This window comes from Serinus canaria, chromosome 1 (assembly GCF_022539315.1).
Source record: "Serinus canaria isolate serCan28SL12 chromosome 1, serCan2020, whole genome shotgun sequence".
NCBI classification, from domain to species: domain Eukaryota; kingdom Metazoa; phylum Chordata; class Aves; order Passeriformes; family Fringillidae; genus Serinus; species Serinus canaria.
In genome coordinates, this window is record NC_066313.1 from 94,436,036 (window position 1) to 94,454,989 (window position 18,954).

The following is an 18,954-nucleotide window of genomic DNA, read 5'->3' on the forward strand; positions in this document are numbered from 1 at the left end:
CTGTGCTTTATACCTTGTAGTCAGGAGTGTGATGGTCTCAATTCTATTGTCAGGATACTTGTGAAGAAAAGATGTTTTGCTCTTTAGGTTCATGAAATGGCAGGAGAGACTGTGAGGGGAGAAGAAGCAGAGTTTGCTCTTTTCCTCTCCCAGAAGTTTGGTTTGGCATTTTGAGAAAGCAGCATGCTGGAGTTTCTCCACGAGAAGAGGCAGCTGTGACAAAAGCCAAGACTGAGGAATGCATTGGTGAGGGCCAAGCAGAGCTCGTTGGCCTTTAGGGAAGAGCTGCTGGCTGCTGCCTCTGTTCTGGCTCTACAGTAAGACACATCCCAGAAATACAGAAGCGTAGGGCTCATTGAAAGTTTCTGATGAAAGTATTTTTCAACAGAAAACACAGAGATTGCCTAAATGACTCATTTTGTGAGAAGTGGCTTCTGGCTTGGGGAAATGTTTTTCATTAAGCTACGGGGCATATACAAAACTCTAACACATTGATTTGGCTGTGCTGCCACGGTGCCTTCCTAGAGCCTGTTTCAGTAATTATGTTCACATTCTCTGCTCTGAAATGGGGAGACTATCTCAGGTCCTGAGAGATGCACTTTGGTGCACAGATCCATCTTGGGTGAGAAAATGGGAGCATAAGAGTGTGAACTCTGGTTCCCATGCAGCAGGGCATCAAGTGGACAACATTAAAAGTTTGAATTTTCTGGAATGTTTTCATTTTTATGGAGTCTCTGCTTTTTGCTTTTTTTCCCCCAAAGCAAATAAACAATTTCTCCATACACCTCCCTATCATTTTAATGACAATGTTGTCTTCATTAAAATTTCAGTTGTGAGAATATATTTAGGTGTCTGCAGGAGATAAATGAAAATTTGAGTGTTTCAGCTGGGGTTTGGAGGTGAGGAGAGCATAGGGGAAGAAGGGTATAGCGTTTATTTTACCACAATGACACAAAAAAAATCTCTCCCAAGAAGTTGACAATTTCTCACCATTCAGTTAAAGCAGACTGAAGCTTGGAGAATTTTGGAGGTGTAAGATGAGAGCCAGACCACCCATCTGATAAATTTCTATTAGCAGGGCTGGATGCACAAATGGGAAGTGCCCAAGTTCCTATTTAAGGTTCAGGTTTAGCTGTTAGTTTAGGTGTTTTCCCTAAATGTCTGACCTGTTTCTGCCTTCCTGAGGGGAAGATTGACTGGTAATTCCCAGTCTCTATGGATGGCATGCTGGTTCAAGTAGCAAATGTAAACTCATTTCCCAGAATAACCTTGGCTGTCCCCTGCCCCAGGGTTGGCCTGGAGGGCAGGACATGCCCCTGGGAGACCCAGTGACCATCACTTGAAAAAGAGGCAGAGGAGCTGAGTCTTCAGATGCCATTTCAAAATTGGAAAGATCATTTTCCCTTGATTCTTCAGCCAGATCTCCCTTATTTATGGCAGCAGTGCTAAAATATGCCTGGCAAAGGAAGAGCAATCCTTTTGAGTAAGGGGATGTGAATAAACTATTCTTAGCTGACCTGGCTATCACTGTGCTGAACCATGGCTATACATGAGGCTGCCTCTCCAGAGCCACTTGCATGGCTTATTAGCAGGATTCCCAGTGCTCCAGGAAGGTTTGATTTAGGAGCAGTGGTGTGTGGGTGCACAGAGCCAGATCAGGTGCTGTGGTTTCTCTGGGAAGCAGGCTGGCCTGAGCACAGGGAGGTGTGCTGCAGTTCCAGCTCCACTGGAGCCAGCTCAGCACCAGGTGAACCATTTGGTTCAGCAAAAGACAAGCAGCCCTAGAAGCACAGTGGTGGTATTTGAGGTAATATCCCAGATTTTAACCCTGTATGGGAAGCATTTCTGCAAACCCATCTGATAAAACTAAGAGTTGTTTATTTAAAATAAGTGTTGCATTTAATTTTGAATGATCTTGACAACCCATCCATCCACTGATGGGGTGTTTGTATGTTTTGCATCCATTATACTTTGGGAAGTCTTAATTGGCTCAGGTCACCTTTTTGGGCATTCTTAAATATCTACAGGATCACAAGCCAAATTTTTAGAGGTTGAAGTAAATAGAACTTCCCATTATGTGTAATTGGCTGCTGGAAAAAGTGTTTCAAGTAAAAAAAGTTAAAACACGTATGAATGCTTTTTGTTAATCCTCTTGACATTTTGAAGAATTAAGATGTTATTGCTGGTTTAAATGTGAAATGTCTCCAAAGGCACTTTAGTATTGTTTATAAACTGCACTTCATTTCTTTTAAAAAACTATTAATCTAGGTAATACCAGTAGTCAGTAATAAAAGGAGGCCATCAATTAGCAGAAATCAATAAATCACAGTGGTGACTGAAAGTTTCTGTGATTTGCTACAGAAGTTTATATTTCTACATGTAAAAAATATATTGAGGGAGAGGCTAGTTGTTTGTTCCTTATGAGTCAGTCTTGGAGATACACAGAACATAAGGATGTTCCTCTCCTCCCCACCATGTCTTTTTTAGCTACTTTTATTTGTACTGTTATTTGCAGAGAAGAAGGGAATCAAAAAGAGCATTAATGAAATTGAGTGTGGCCAGATTTCTAATTAATCGATTTCTCTGGGTAAAAGGAAGTATCTGTGTCTTACTTTGGATGGGTAAAAGCTTTACAGTTGTGTATCTGATTGCTACACTGACATCTGTGGGAGAGAAACCTTAAATATATGAGTGGAGATCATCTGGTTATTTGTGGCATGGTAACAATGTGTGTATAAAGATATGATCTGACACGTGTCAAAGTGATTCCTGTTGACTGACTTCAGAGAAAATGCATTGTGAATTCAACTATTACTGGGTGTATTTAGGATTCTGATACAAAGGTAGCTGCTGTAGAGGGGTTTTTTTCTGGAGCTGGGAGACTATTTTGCAATCACACTGATTTTCTCTGATTTTAATTAATTTAAGAAAAGTCATCTTTAGAAAAACAATCAAAACCCAGCATTCTTCCTTTCCTTTGCCTCCCTTTCCCAAAGCAGCCCTCTGCATGTGGGAAATGCCATGTTAATATCTAAAATTGCCAGGATGCACCCAGAAATGGCATTTGAAGGTTTTGATTTTTTTTTTTTTAATAAAGTTCATCTTACCACAGAGTACGTCATTGCTGAAACTGAATTTTTGTGAGCGGTTTCATCTTTACCAACTTTCCTACCACCAAACTCTGAAGCAGCTATTTTTAAAATGCTTTTAAAAGTGGGGTTTTTTTTCCAACCCACAGTGATCAAATTATCTTGATTTATTACTGTCATGGCCATAGCAACGATACAGATGTTATTTTAAGCACTCGGAGATGAAAATGGCCTTAACTGTTGCTGTGAATGTCTGTCCTGTTCTTCATTGTACAGCAATGATTATGCAAAAAGGGCACAGGAGGTTATTAATTATTCAGGTCCAAGCGTGTTTATCTGGAAGAAGTGTGTATAAAGTTATACTGGAAGTGGTGCTTTCACTGCATGAAGTTGCCAGCTTTGGTAACTTCAGTCCTAACCGCTACCCGTGCTTCCAGTCTGCTAATCGTGTTGCAGAGAAGTTTGAGCCCATTTTACAGATGAGGAATTGAGGAGAAAAGAGGCTGAGTAGCTTCCCAGGGCAATACGTGGCATGTGTGACAGGAATGGATGTTGGATACAGCTGATGTTGTCCTCAGCCAGAATCTTAGCAGAAAGCATTCATCCTTTCCAAAGGAGATGAAATTTTCCTTAAAGAGACTGAATGATTTTCAGTACTTCGTTTCTTCTTGTTCTCCATGAAATGTAAACTGTAACAATTAAGAGTCAAGTATTTGAGGAAGATGTCTGCCAAATTAGCAAGCAATGGTTTCATAAGAAAAACCAGCATCCAAGCTATTGATGAAATACAGCCCGGGATAATAAGAGGCTTAGCAGGGTTCCAAAGACCTCCATTTACATAAATATGCAAAGACATCTGTTACAGTCATGAGTGACCTGCTGGTTTAAACCATCAGCGGGGGAAGCGGCGGGCGGCGATCACCATCGCCTGCAGTAGCAGGTGCTACTTTAGGCAGCAGGAATTTCTGAAGAGGTTTTCCATGAACAAAGACAACCTTTCCACTTGCCAAGAAGAGACAAAAAGGAGACCAAAACACGGGGCACACACCTACGGTCTTTTGTTTGTAGCGCGCGGTGAGAGCCTCGCGTGCGCCTCCATGCCAAAGCTGTACACGATCACTCACTCACAGGTATGACGTGGCTGACACAGCTGCAGAGTTTATGTCTGAGGAGTACCTAGGTCTTTTAAAACCAAACTACTTAAGTCAGATTCCCAAACAGGAATGAATCATCAAGATTTAATGGAAAACGTTCAAAACAAATTTATCATCTAAACCCAGTGTTTTTATTACCAGAGTATATGCTCAAAATAGTAATGTAAAACCATCATCCTAAAGGTTGCAATTACTTAAATGAAAAATTGGAGTTTAATTCTTGCTCAACATAAATGAACAGAGACATTATAATATTACAGCTTTATATAATGCAAGGATATTTGTCTTCCTTGTTGGCTCAAGGTATGTGGTGTTCTCTTTCTCTTCCCCTCTGGCCCCATTCATTGCATAACATGGTTTTGTCAGGAAAGAATCTGTCTTCAGTGGATGAACAACTGGACAAAAAGCTGGATTACAAATTCAGAGCTGCAAAAATATTATAATTTGGTGTGTTATACATGACTGTAATTGCCAGCAATTCTGAAAACACCCACACAGTAGAGGAGTCTCCAAAGAACCTGTAGCAAAGCCACACAAGTAAAGGAGTTAACATTAGAAAAGTCTTCCAATATTTAAAATGCTCCCTCTGACTCTCTCATGTATGTTAAATACTTCTCCTGAATTGTACTGTAAGGTGCAGTACAGCCTGAATACTTGATTCACAGTATGTAATAGTGCCTCACATTGTGACATTACAGCTCTAACTGTATGACGTCTATAAATACCTTAACAGTTCCCACCTCTGTTCTGATAACACATTTCATAGTAAATTAGGATAAAACAAAACCTGTTCTTTTCTCTCCCTTTGAACAGAGCGTGGATCACACTTCTCGTAAACCTCATCATATTGAGGTTGGGCTAAGATGAGCATAACCAGTGACGAAGTGAATTTCTTGGTGTATCGCTATCTCCAGGAATCGGGTAAATTCTTGGTCTTTCTTCATAACTTCTGGTCATAAATGAAATGGGGAAATCGCCTTTTTGCATGATATTGCTCTAGGGATGTTGTCTTGAGTGTTTCAGACTGATAGACCAAATATTTCTTGAACAAACCCCTGTTTCTTTGAAATCATGGTCTAGAACACAATTAAAGTGCAAACATGCAGAGGTACAAAATACTGCAGTTTGGCAAAACAAGAAGTAAATAACATTATGTTAACAAATGCTTTGGTAGTGATATCATGTCAGCCAAAGTAATTTTTGGCAGCACAGGCAAAATGCACATGTATCTTGTATCTTTTCTTAGATACTTGAAATTGTTTACATTGGGTTTATGTTGGCTCTAACGAGAAATTTGGGTGCAAGTTTCTGATGTTTTAGACCATTCTTAGGGTAATTATGTATGTAAACTGAGCTGCACAAGTGTCATCATGGCTCTCCATACCACTTCCACCTCTATCTGTTTTCATATTGGAGAATACCACAGAGCTTCAAAATCTTTAAAAAAAAAAGAAACTTATATTTTGGGTTTATTTTATATATGTAGTCATCTTTCCACTCTTTGGCTGCAAGAAGTAAGAAGTCTCTTAGCTAATGGAAAATGTTCTGTTACTGTAGAGATGATAGGAGAGCTGAGAAACATTGACAAACTATTTGTAAGCAGCATCACCAACATTTTACTTGGTACTGACCCTCTGCTTTGTGTTGGTAAAAGTAGAATTGACTAAAAATATTTCATGTTTCATATGCTGAAGCAAACAAACAAATCTGTGGAAAACGGATGTTATCCTGTCAGATGATTTGAAGCCAGTTTTAAAATAAGCCCTCAAGACCCTGTCTTGTACAGAGAACCAGAATCCCAGCAGGTAGAAGCTACTGCCTTAGGCTGCTTCCCCTGACACTATAACTGGTATTCATTAGAGGCATTATTTTGAGTTGCTTCTTCCACTTGCAAGGCTATTTCAATCCCAGGAAACTGAACCCCTATGCAAAGGATCTCCACTTAAATGAAGAAGGTTTATTGTACTTCTGTATGGTTTGGTTTTTTGAAGCAGTTTTTTGAGTCTATAGTTGCCTGTGTTAGCTGTTGTCTCACACTCTCTAATAATGGAGCTTATAAAAAGTTGTCTCAAGCTGGTGTGCAAACAGATGAAAGAAAGAAAAAGAGGAAGTAACAAAACTAAAATTTTGTCCAGACAAAGTTTACTTTTAAAAAGAAGCCATTGTGTACTGCACTGGAGAGAGCACTTAGACACTATAGCAATGCACCAGTGGATGTAATCAAAGATAAAGAATCCTGGAATTATTTTACATTGTTATGTTGGGGTTGTAAGAAATTCTACATAACAGTTTATTAATGCAGTATCTTTTCCTGATGTGGAAAAAACCCAACCTTTTTTATCCTTCTTGATATGTCAGGATGTGAGTTAGTGTTGTGTAGTGATTCAGGAGGCTTTACAAAGTCAATCAAGAATGGTGGGATCAGCCAAACATCAGGAAAAAAATCACTCTAGGTAACATCTACCACCAGCAAGCAATCGCTTTTGCCATTTTACAGGGAACTTAACATGTAAATTTATATGTTAATGGCAAGTTGTACTGCTCTTACATTCTTATCTGGAGGGTCAAAAATTTTTATTGTTTGATCCACACGTACTGAAGACATACACAAAATATTGTATTTCTACTGTTCTGTTGTATTTTATACACATAAGAGAGTGGAAAATGAGGTTAAATATTTGAAGAAATATTCCAATATGCTTCAAACTGAGCATATTGAAATCTAGATGCTAGATATGGACGTAGTAGATACACCTGGCAGTTTGTTAGGAATTCCATTCAGCAAACTAGAACTGTAACCAGTGATGAATCTGTTAAAAAAGCTTCTTACATTAGGTTTGAACCTTTTTTACTGCTGTCATCGTTTTTTCCAAAAGGTTTTTATATCTGTATTTTCAGATGAAGTAAGGCAATGAGACAGAAACTGTTATTCAGCATTTTGGCTTTCCACCCACTACTATAAATGCCATAAGACACAACAGCTTCAGAAATAACGCAGGCCAGATTTAAAGGGCTAGTGTTTAAGTACAGTCTGAGTTCAAACCCCTACATTTAAGGAGTTTGCCAAAAGCAGGGTTGTTACACTGATTATTTGTTAACATTAGCTGAACCCAAAGCTCCTAAAAATTTTATCAGACACAACCATGAATGTTGCCTACAGACCACACAAGAGTTCACTTCTTTTTTTTTTCAAGTATCTGAAAAAAATCTGATCATGTAAAACTTCAGGCTTTTCAATAAAATCTAGGCAAATGATGGCAGGAAGAGAGAAATAACAAAGGAGCAAAAAAAAAAAAAAAAGGCAATAATGTCCCTATAATTTTTCACGTATTTTGCATCTGCGAGGTACAGAAACAATTGAGATCTATTGAAGCATTGTAGCAAAGATGCTGAAGGGGGTGATTCTAGTAGTAGTTCAGCTCTTGTAAATTTGAAGCTAGAAGTGAAATTCAGTAACTATATATTTCCTCCTTCATTTTCTGTCAGATCAGAAGCCTTGCACAGGAGAGTATTAATAGAGTTGAACTGTCTAAACCATTATTGTTGCTTTTTAACAAATCTTGGCATACTGAGGAGAGTTTCAGTGAACTGGAAAAAGCAAATGTTGTGCCAGAATTTTTAAAGGTTAAATAGATGATCCAGGTAACTATAGGTCAAGGACTATCATTGGAATGCTGAGACTAAATATCTCCAACAAAACTGAAGAGATGACATCATGCCAAATGCCAGCCAGGAAGTTTTTATGGATAATAGATCTTGTCAAACATACTTGATGCTGCTTTTTTCCATGATCAGAAATGAAATTGACAGAGATAGCTGTGCTGACGTTAATTCACTTGGACTACTTTATGGCATTTATTTAGTCTTGTTGACAAGGTGGTTAAAAGTAAAATCAGTGTGATCCAGAGTTACCAAATGGATTAAAAATGGGACAACAGAAACATCTTGAAAAGTGATTATAGCTGAGGAGTATTCATCTCAAGGGTTACTTCTAGTGGGAACTCACAGGAATCTCTTCTTGGCATAATGCTGTTTATCAGCTCTGTTGGTTACCTGGAAGGAAATATAAAATGATTACCAAGTACATCTGCAGATGGAATGAAATAGTAAATTGTGGCATTTGGTGAGTTATACTGGCTGATAATGGGGTTTAAAAGAAAAAAGTACAGCCAGGGAGACTGCTTTGAGTTGCCTGCTGCTGGAGGAGCAGGCTGGAGAGGATGCCTGGTCCACGGGCAGTGCAGTCAAATCTCTGCCTTACAAGACAGGACAAGTTAAGGCTCTAAATGTTTAGCTGTATTAAAATAAATAAGTAAATAATTGCCTCTTCTCACAGGTGACTGTCTCAGTGCTTATCTCTGCCCAGAAAATCAAAGCAGTCTATCATAATTTCCATTTATGCTCCGTGGCTTAGTGCCATAGGAAATTCACCATGAAGGTGACTAGGTGTTAGCCACATCCAGTAAGACCACGAATGCCCCTTTCTTGAGATACAAAGAGAACAAGTGTTTATTTTCAGTTCAAGGTTATCTCTTCCTATCCAGAGTCAAGTATTGCAATATCTGGTTTTCTCCTTTTTTATTACAAAGTTTTTTGGTGCACAGTTTAAAGGGGTTATTCTTAAAAGTTCTGAGGCCTTTCAACCATTGTTGATCTCAGGAGTCGAGCTTCTTAAAGTCAGGTTACGTTTGTTTGTAGGTGTCTTGATACAAAGTCTACCTTTAAATGAAATGTTGGCCCCTGTTAGGTGCATCTATGTCAGTGTACAGCCAGTGTGGAGATAGGAGCACACTAAATACTCCTGTGGTGGATGCAGTCAGAGCAGCAAAGCAGGTCCATTGATGAAAGTGAAACAAGCTATTCCAAAGTAGCCACGGTTTTGGCATCCAAATTATGTTAATTACAATTCATAGTAGATAATATTAAGACTAACATAATGTTGATATAATAATATTAGTTGTATTAACTTTGTATTAACACCTGAGAAGCATGCTTTGCTAGTACACAATTCATAATGTAGAGTTTTCCTGTTCCCTTTTTTTCCAAAAGAGAAACAGATAATTATTTGCCTTTTGGAATGAAAGTCAGAGCAGTGCAATGCAACGAGGAGTGATAAGGATCCCAAGGAAATTTCTAAGAGTTGAGGGAGGATGGCAAAACCAAAGGGAAATCAAATGTCTCACATACTTTTTCATCTAAAATGTGTTGCCATCTGTTGTAAGTGCAAATCCTATCTGTCCAAATGCTACAATAAATCACCCTCCCTACCCAGCCCAACATGTCAATTCAGTTATTAAAGCTTTTTCAAATGGAGTATTCTTGATGCATTGATCATTTAACAGTGTTCCTTTTCTAGCATTTATATGCATGCTGCAGTCTGGAATTCTTGTCTGAAAATCAGGTCCCCAGTTGCCTGTGGCTTACACTGTTCTCTAGTAGAACACTTACTGTGACAAATGTCTGGCAACGACTGGTGTGAGTTAAGATTGTGTAAGCTTCCATTTTCGCTCAAATTTTTACTTTTTGATCTGAATTTTTCCATGTTTTATGACACATCCTTGATAACTGTTCCCCAGTGTATAATCTGCACCATGTACAATCTGTACCTCACCTAAGACAATAAAAACAGTAGCTAGATGCTTTTGCTAAAAAATATGTCAATTACATTTTTAGATGCCGACTTGGGACAATTTACCATTTTACTTTGGAATTTTCATTTGTTTTCTTCCCAACCATAAGAATGAAGACAGCTAATAAAAAAGGTTTTCCCCTTCTGTAAATTTAGCAGCACATTGGTCTGCCTGGTTCATGGTTAACAGACTTCCCTTGTTTTCCTAGAGAAAAAGATTTTCTCTCAGGTTTTAAGCATCGATTCAAGGGCACAGAGCAAAGGGTTTCTGTGAATCACAAAACCCTTTGTAGTTAGGCATGTACAAATATGGGCCTTTCCTGTTAACCACATCCAAGGCATTTTGCTGTCATTTTGTTTCTGGAAATTATGAGAGAATCCAAAATGTGGGTATTATGATGTTTCTGGGATTTCATCCTTGTGATGAAATGAAATACTAAGAGTTGGAATAGTACTAAATTACTTTTTTCCCAATGACATTTGCAATTTTTTGAAAAGGAAGCAACAAAATTTGAAGGAAAACTGCATTTTTTTATTGAATAGTTCTCTTTTTCAACCTAGAAATTTCACAGAAAATGTAAATATCACCGTTTGCTTGCGTAGGTTCTCAGGCAGTAAGGGATGACTGAAGATCAGTATTCTGTTCTTTTGAATTGGTGCCTGATGCAACAGTCTTTACTTACATAAGCCTGTGTAATTTTTCTCTGAAGTCCATGCTTTGCCTGCATGAGGTATGTTTGGAGTGTTTTTTGAACAACTGTGTATGGCACAGAGTCCCTGAGTCACAGACGAGAGACGTGCGTGTTGAAAATAATTCAGATTAAGCAAAGCATAAAAGATTGGCATATATAGGTCAGCTAAATTTGCTTCAAAGCTAACTGCTTCCTTTGTGTAGGAAGACTGCTGAGAGGTAGAAGAGGAATGCACAGTGCATGTTTTTTTCTTAAATTATTAAAATTTAAACCTTGAAGAATAAATCAGAAGGATGAATCACTTGGTCAATAAAGGCAATTGTCCAGTGTGGCAGTAAAAGCAATAGTGTGCACTGGTGGCAGAGTCACTGGATAATGATTTTTCTTTTGCCTTTTTTTATGTTTCCTTGCAATTTGGCGCTCAGTCTGGGTAGTATCTCAGGAGATGGTAGGATCAGAGAATAGCTCAGGTTGGCAGGGGCCACTGGAGATCATCTAATCCATCTCCCCTGCTCAGAGCAGGGTTGGCTGCAGCAGGTTGCCCAGGGCTGTGTCCAGTTGGGTTTTGAATATCTCCTAAGGACTGAGAGTTCACAACTTCACTGGACAGCCAGTTCCAATGCTTTTATCACCCCCACAGTAAAAAATTATTTGCTGTGTTTCAGGAGAATGTCACATATTTCATTTTGTGCTGATTGCCTTCTATCACAGGGCACCACTGGAAAAAGCATCCATCCTCTGTGCACCTCCCTCAGGTATTTTTGCACAGAGGATAAGCCATCTGTGAGCCCTCTCTTCTCCAGGCTGAGCAGTCCCAGCTCTCTCAGCCTCTCCTTGTATTACCAGATGCACCAGTCCGTTGGTTATCTCCATGGCTATGGATTGTATTTCAGTGGGCTCTCTCCAGTGCATCCCTGTCTCTCTCTCTGGGGAGCCCAGATGTGGACACAGTGCTCCAGCCCTGTCTCACCAGCACTGAGCAGAGGGTGAGCATCCCCTCCAGTGACCTTCTGGCAGTGCTGCTTGTGGTACAGCTCAGCATGCTCCTGGCTTTCTGTGCTGCAAGGGCACATTGCTGGCTCATGTCACATAGCCCAGCCTCCTGCTCAGCACTGGAGAGCCTCAAAGATCCTTTAAACAGCCTGTAGAGAAGGGTTTGCAGGGCAGTGACTGTGTTCCCAAGGCTCTGTAGGCAGCTGTGCTCTAAAGGCAGCGATGATGGGAGCTTTCCCTTTTGTTTGTTGAGGGAAAAATGCATCCTTGAAATGCCAGCCTGCCAGGCAAAGATAAACCACACATTTTAGTGTTGATTCAGTAGCAATCTGTGGCTGCATTGCTTGTGTTGACATGTGTGTTAGCACAGTCTCTTGGGCCTGGTGTGTCCTGCCTGCTGCACAGGGTGACTGTAGCTCACAGAGTAAGGACACTTCTGACCTCCCTTTGCACGGCTACCTCTGTGCTGCTGTAACTGGGGCTGACCAGGAATTACTGAGTAAATAAAGTGATACATTTTTCAAGGGCATACATGAAAACTGAGTGTTTATACCTCACCTTAAAGTTTCTGTCCCTCCCCTCTATTTTCCTGTTTGAAAGCAAACTTAATACTATGAAGAGTACCTCAGCAGATGTTGAATGTTTATAGTCCTAAAATGTACTGAAATCCTCTGAGTAAAAAGTATCACATGGGTGCTGGGAAAATATTTGACATTATTTTTCAATTATTTCAGAATGCTGTTTATGAATTTATGGGTGAATATATAACTCTAAATGCAGGATGAATGAGATACTAACTGGATTTTTCAGGAACTGGTGTTAAAACTGAAGGCAGGGATTCTTCAGCTTTTCAGCTGTAGAATAGTGAGTCTTCAGAGCAAAACAAACACTACTTTTAATTCTCATGGTTTAGCACAGACCTGATTTGTGGGCATGCAGTTCTATTTATATTATCCTTTTTAGGGCCAGCCTACTCAATTAAAATATAATAACTTCAGGTTTTGATCCAGATCTCTGATTTATTGAAAGTTGGCTATAGAACCAGCCAAGAACCATAGAACCAAAAGTCACAAGAGTTTTCATGAATTATTTTAGATAAATAAGGCCACAGTGTTATTCTAGGAGTACAATACACGTTACAGTGACTGTTGGATAAGAACAATTAGGAAATTTGACCCAAAAAATGGTTTGCTTTAAATTTCATTGAAGTCACCTCAGAATGAATGTTCTTACATGACATGAAACCATCTGTAACAACACATATTTAATTATATATATATATATATATATATATATAATGCCTCCAGCATAATATTTTTCTAGTAAAATAATATTATCAAAAGGGTATATAAGGGATTTTAATAAACCACAACTCCTTTTTTTTTAATATCTGTTCTATTTTTCTGTATTTCTTTTAAACTGGGAAGGTAGTGACTGTATGGTTCCAGAAACAGTAGGGACGTGACTCTGAATTTGAAATTATACTTCATTGTTTGAGAATGAATTATGCTAAAAAGACAAATCCATTTCTAAAATAAGAGCTGTATGATTATGCAGTTTCTTCTCAGCTGGTAAAGATTTCTTCTCTTTGTAAACAATAAATACATTTTAAGAAAATAAGGGTCAACATTAGAAGGCAGCAAGTTTTGTTGGGCTTCCGTTCCCAAAGCATTTTTGTTTAAGAAAGATCTTGGAAAGGATGAAGCTGAGCACCTCTGCAAGTCAAAAACCAAACTGAACACTTTTTTCATAGAGCAATGAATATGTACTAGCAGTATTTGATGGTTAACCTTACAAAATCCAGATTCTGTGATGGTGAGGAAAAAATATTTTTACAGGTAAATAGGTTGTTGGGTTTATCTGACTTTTTTCTGGTAAAATTTCAAAATAATTTACCAGGCTTTATGAGACCCATTATTATGGTTTTATATGCACAGACTTGTGAATTTTGTAACCAGATATTTCTTTATATACAAATGTATAAACAATATTTTCAAATGTTTTGTGGTGCAGTTCAGTCGGTCTGTTTGAAAATTTCTTTCTATTTACCCCGTTTCATAATCAGTGCAGAGTTTTTAACTTCATGTGAAGGAAAGAAATACACTGTATTTTGGGGGGTTGCCATTTGCAAAAGCCTGCTTACCTCATATTTCCTTCTATGTCTCTTCACAGTTTTCTCAACTTGGCCTTTTCAATTTTTCTTTGTCCTGAAAGTTGCCATGCAGGGTTGGATCTCGGACACTGAGCAAACACAGTGATTTTTAAGTTACACAAACATAAACAATTACACATAGACAAATTTATTCCATGGCACAAATTTTGGTTCTGATCACTTCATGTCCTGTTTTTTAAAGCTTGCAAAAACACAGTATTTTTAGGGTATTGAGAAAATAGCATGTGGGGTAGAAGACAGATATCTAAAGGTCAAGATGACTTTGCTGGCAAAACCAGTGCAGTCCTACGTATTTCTCACTTTACTGCTTTTCAGTTTGAGTCTCCAGGCCCAGTGGAGCTTTGCAAGTTTTGCTAATGACCTCTGTGCTGAGAATGTTCTGCCTGCCCAGCCGTGGCACTAACAGACCACCCCTCCTCACACCCATCCTGTGTTAGGGCTCTGTTTGGAGTCACCATCCACAAAACCCTTCCTGGTGTCAGGTTCCTGGGTGTCTCCTGAGGGTCAGCTCTGGTGTCCTACTTGCCACCACTCAGAGGTGTATGTTAGAACAGAGAGAAGAGCATAGCTTAAGGATATACACCTCTGGAGGTCTGTTCTATAAACGTGATCCCTAAATTTATCTGTGTCTCTTTCTTTGGATGTTTGGTTGCACAGACAGAGCTAAAAGATAACAGCATCCCATGAATTCAGAAGTTAAAGATTATTTTCATCCTTGTGGCCTTCATAAGCTGTTTCAAACTTTGCCCATAGTTGCAGTAAATTGCTAGATCTGTACTGATACTTGCAGTTTTCACTCTCATTTACACAGAGTGAGTGAAACAGGATTACTTCAGACCTTGTTTTCAAGAGCTTTTTATAAGTTCCTCTTTCCATTGCTTGTGCTCTGTTTTCTGTCTGTGTTGTATTTCTCTGTTAATTTGCAGCTCTCAGAAAGGCTTAAACAGTGAGTGCCAAGTACCACTCATCAAAAGATCATTTCCAAGTTGTATTAATCTTTTCCAACATACTTTCCCTCATGAAAAAGAAAAAAAAAGTACCTGCCAAAAACATTCTTTGGCACTTAATAAAATAATTTTGGGTAGCAGACATTTACTCTGAATTCTTGGCAGAAGGTGAACAGGTCCAATATCCAAGAAAAAAGGGTGTAACGTTTAATATTAGTGAATATCATGACTGTAAAACTTTGGGTAATTAGACATACTGCAATTTTACCTACAGCAAGGAATCCTTTCTTTATATTTCCCAGTGACTGAAAGATCTTGTAATACCGAACACATTTCCCAGCGTTCTGGAAATAATTGTAATCATTTAGCAATCCTAATCTTGAAACAAATGTGCAAGCCCTATTGTTCAGCTGATTCTTCTAAAAATATATTTCAATTGCAGTTCTCTATTTTAAATTGCTTATGTGTGTCCTTGTTAAGCCCTTTATGTAATTGCAAAGGTAAGTCTTCAAAATAAGCAGACACTGCCAAAAATAGAGAGATACTCTGGGATGTATTACTGAGAAACAAAAACCTCAGCTAAGAGAAGAATCTCAGTCTGCTGTGAATAACAAATAAATCTGGCATAGGATTCATGTCCACCATTATTTTTGGAAATTGTTAGTGGAATCTTTCCGCTGCCTTAAGGCACGAGACACTTACTGTGACCAAACATATTTCAAAGAAACCAGTTGTCCTTTTTGTAAAACCTTCACATATATGTACACTGGGAGTTTATGACCATATTTCTATGGATACATAGTTCAGTTTAGACAAAAAATCTAAGGATAAGCAACTATAGGGATCCATGTTGCATTCTCAGTTCTCACTCAGTGCGTCATGTAGGAGACAAAATACTGGGCTAAATGGCAGCTGCAGTCAAGTACAGTGAAGAGCATCACTGTATTCTCTCGGGCAATGGAAAGAAATTACATCACTTGCCTCAGGAACTAGATTAGCATGGTTAGGCCCTGAATTAAGAAAATACACTTGTTCTGATGTAAGTGGTTTGCTCCTGGTTTTGCATACAGAAATTGCATTCAAATCTGCCCTTAGTGATATATGTGCCTTGCTTCTTTACACTGATAAACCTAGACCTACAAAAGTCTTCATTTAACATTGTCTGTGTTGTTTGTACATCATTAGTTTTTGGAGGAAATTATTTTGTGTGTGGTCATATTTCACTGGGGGTTTCTTTTTAGCTGCTTTGATGGGGCTCTGATTTATTTCAGAGCACCACATTGCACCACTCTGCCCTCCTTGCCTTCCTGCTTCCATGGCACTCCCAGGACCCAGACGTCAAACTTGGGATGAATGTTTTTCCACTGCTTGCATCTGGTTTCTTTGGCAAGTAGTTGTGCAGACAGCTTTGGAGTTCCTTGGGTTTGGTAACACGGTGGAGCAGCTGATGGGATTGTGTGTGGACGTCTGCTCCTCCTGGGCGTGATTTTCTTTTGACTCATGATGCAGTGGAATATTTCAACTTGATGTGTCTGAATCTCCTGGGAGTTTTGCCCATATACCCATTTATGGTCATAAAGATGACTTTCCTTTGCCCCTCACAAACTTTTTTTTTTTTTGCCCTTCAGCCTGTATAGCTATACAGGCCTTCTGTTCTTGTATGAATTGTCCTTTGGTAAAAGTCTCAGCAGTAGTGCCAGGTGCAAGACTTATCTCAAAGAAAACAGGCTCTTCTGCAGCCAGAAAACTTGAGCTTGCTGGTGGATCCCATTATAGCAGCTTCAGGTTGATTCTGCTGAACCAGTAGTTTTAATAACATCTAAAGCCTTGCTCATTTTTGTCTCCTCTACCTGCCAAATGCTTTGAAGGGGAACATTGTGTTACTTCAGAGGTGAGGATTGGAGGAGTTTGTATTGGAAATTTCAAAAAAGAAAGATAACACAATGGCAGAGAAATCAATTAAGCAAGAAGTGGTGGTTATTTCCATGTGGAGATGGTTAAATTGTTGGAGAAAAAAAAGGGATTGTCAGATAGTTCATTCCTTTTCCTTTGTTTTTCTTCTCTCTTTCTTTTAAAGTAATAATATCGCTAATTTAGTGATTTCCAGAAATTGAAGTTAAGATCTCTGTATATACAAACCTCAGTCTGAACTGCTTGAGTTAAAGAAATAGGAGAATTTACTGAAGGAAATGACACAGATCTCCATATGAAATGTCACTATTTTCCAGAAAAGAGGGCCACACTAAGCATTAGTTATACAAAGATTTGTAGAAGTGGCTTGTTACTTGTGCTGTTACAGTGTGGGGATAGAGGCTGTTTATCATCAAGATGCCCAAAGTGAATGAAAAAGGCAATTTGATTTTCATAAGTCCCTAGTCTGTGTTTCATTGTACAGTAGCAAATGTTTCAGTGAAGGATCTTACAATGTGAGTAATTGAACCAAGTTGCAAATAACTGAAAAACACCTGGGTTTTAAAAATTATTTTACAGCAAACTATTTAGGTTAACCAGAAAGAACTACATCCAGTTAGCTCACAAACAGAAAACTGTATTCAACAGATCACTGCTCTATTGCTCATGAGGGCATCCCCAAAGTAACTCCCCAGTAACCAGTAAGGACTGGAACAGTTCAAAGGTCTTTGTTTCCACAGACCCCTCTTTGTCATTCCCCTTACCTGTACAAATACAGCAGTAGGTACTGTAGCTGCTAGAACTGAAGGTTGCAGTTTTACAAAGACAAGCTTTTTGTGGTGCTAAAGAGATGGGGAAATTAAAGGAACGCTTGGTAGATGTCAATTTTTGCTGGAGCTCTGAGTGCCAAATGAGCCAGCATGGGGAATACTCAGCATCACCCCAGGTGTGAGTCTAAAAGGAGGCATAATGCTTTGCTCCTAGAAGAGATGAGACACATCACTGGAGAAGAAAAGTCATTCCCTGGGCTGTGTGGCTCCCCAGTTGCCTTTTCTACACCTACGTTTGACAGGCATTTCTGATGTGATCCAGGCACATTGTAAACAATTAAAACTATGTAGCCTTCAGATCAAACAAGCATGCAACAAGCATCATTATGTTCATTAAATAAAACCTTGTCATTTTATGATCAATGACAAATCTAGCTTCAAAGGGAAGCCATTTTTAACTGAAAAAGGAACAGCCAAAGGAAAAACCCTCCATCATCTCCGTTTTTGCAGTTATAGCAAAACCTATCAGAGAAATTTTGCAAAACACAGTCCTACATATGCATTTTTTGGCACTGCCTAGGGCAAGAATTCCCAAACGGCTGTGTATGTACCACTGAGAGTATATACAGACACCTCAGGGTGGGAAAAGATATAGCACAGAACCAGGACCTGTTACCACTGTCAGTACAAAAAAAGTGTGGGAATCTCTCCATTAGGAATTTCAGTCAGTTTCCAAGTCTGTTTCTGACTTGTGTAACAATTTTTGAGATTGGGGGGGGTCATTTAAGTAATTGTTTTCTACATTCTTTATTTCTTCTCTGCTTTTATGCTCTGTGAAATACTTCAAGTCCAGCTATTTCACAGTTGATAAGTCACCTCCATTCATACCAAGAATTTTTTTCTGCCCAAGAATTTTTTTCTGCACTGTTGGTGTGGGTATATTTTTCATTTATGATAATGTATTTACAGATTATGCATAGTTTGATGGTTTCTGTTTTCCCATCTTTTTTGAGGCAGAAAAAACTTGGAAGCCATTCTCTCAAGTGTGCTCAATGATGCCATTTAGGGCACTGGTCATGTCACAGTAATAGCAACTGGTTCACTGCTATGAAACCTGTGTGGCAATGCCTTCTCCTCTTCAGCCCTTTGTGTTCATGCTTTTAACCTTGATAGCTCATAGTCTCTCACTGCATGTGTCTTCAAAGGGTATATTGCACTAAGATTTTGTATACTGGTGCTATTTGAACAGAAGTTATTGTTTTGTAGAGTGATTATTGCAGTCACCAGTGACAGAATTTATGAGAAGGAATGCATACAGACACGCATTTGCATCTTTCATTCATTTCACTGCTGCCACGGCATTTTCAGTTTGTCTGCTGTAATTTCATGTCACCCCCACCACATCCTTTCTTCAGATCCCCACTTGCAGAGCACCTTCTGTCTCTGCTCACGCTCCCCAACTGCCTTAGCAGCCTGGGAGTGGGGGTGGTGCTTGTGTCTTGGCTTTGTGTCCCCTTCATGATCTTAGAAGGAGAGCCAGGTTAACAAGCTAACATTTTTTAAAATTGCCTTTGTTTAATAGAAATCACCTTTTTG

The 18,954-nt window shown here is 38.9% G+C and overlaps 1 protein-coding gene across 4 annotated transcripts in view; it reads left to right on the forward strand.

Annotated features, from left to right (window-relative positions):
* The window catches only part of TBL1X (transducin beta like 1 X-linked), a 194,100-nt gene that overhangs the window by 135,167 nt on the left and 39,979 nt on the right, over positions 1-18,954 (forward strand). For 3 of the 4 annotated variants that reach the window (XM_009089642.4, XM_030234609.2, XM_050971861.1), the window contains one exon: positions 5,057-5,164. The exons of the other annotated variant lie outside the window; for it this stretch is intronic. In XM_009089642.4, the coding sequence (XP_009087890.1) occupies positions 5,107-5,164 (58 nt within the window). In that variant the 5' untranslated portion in view covers positions 5,057-5,106. The remainder of the gene's footprint in view (positions 1-5,056; positions 5,165-18,954) is intronic. 4 annotated transcript variants of the gene reach the window in all.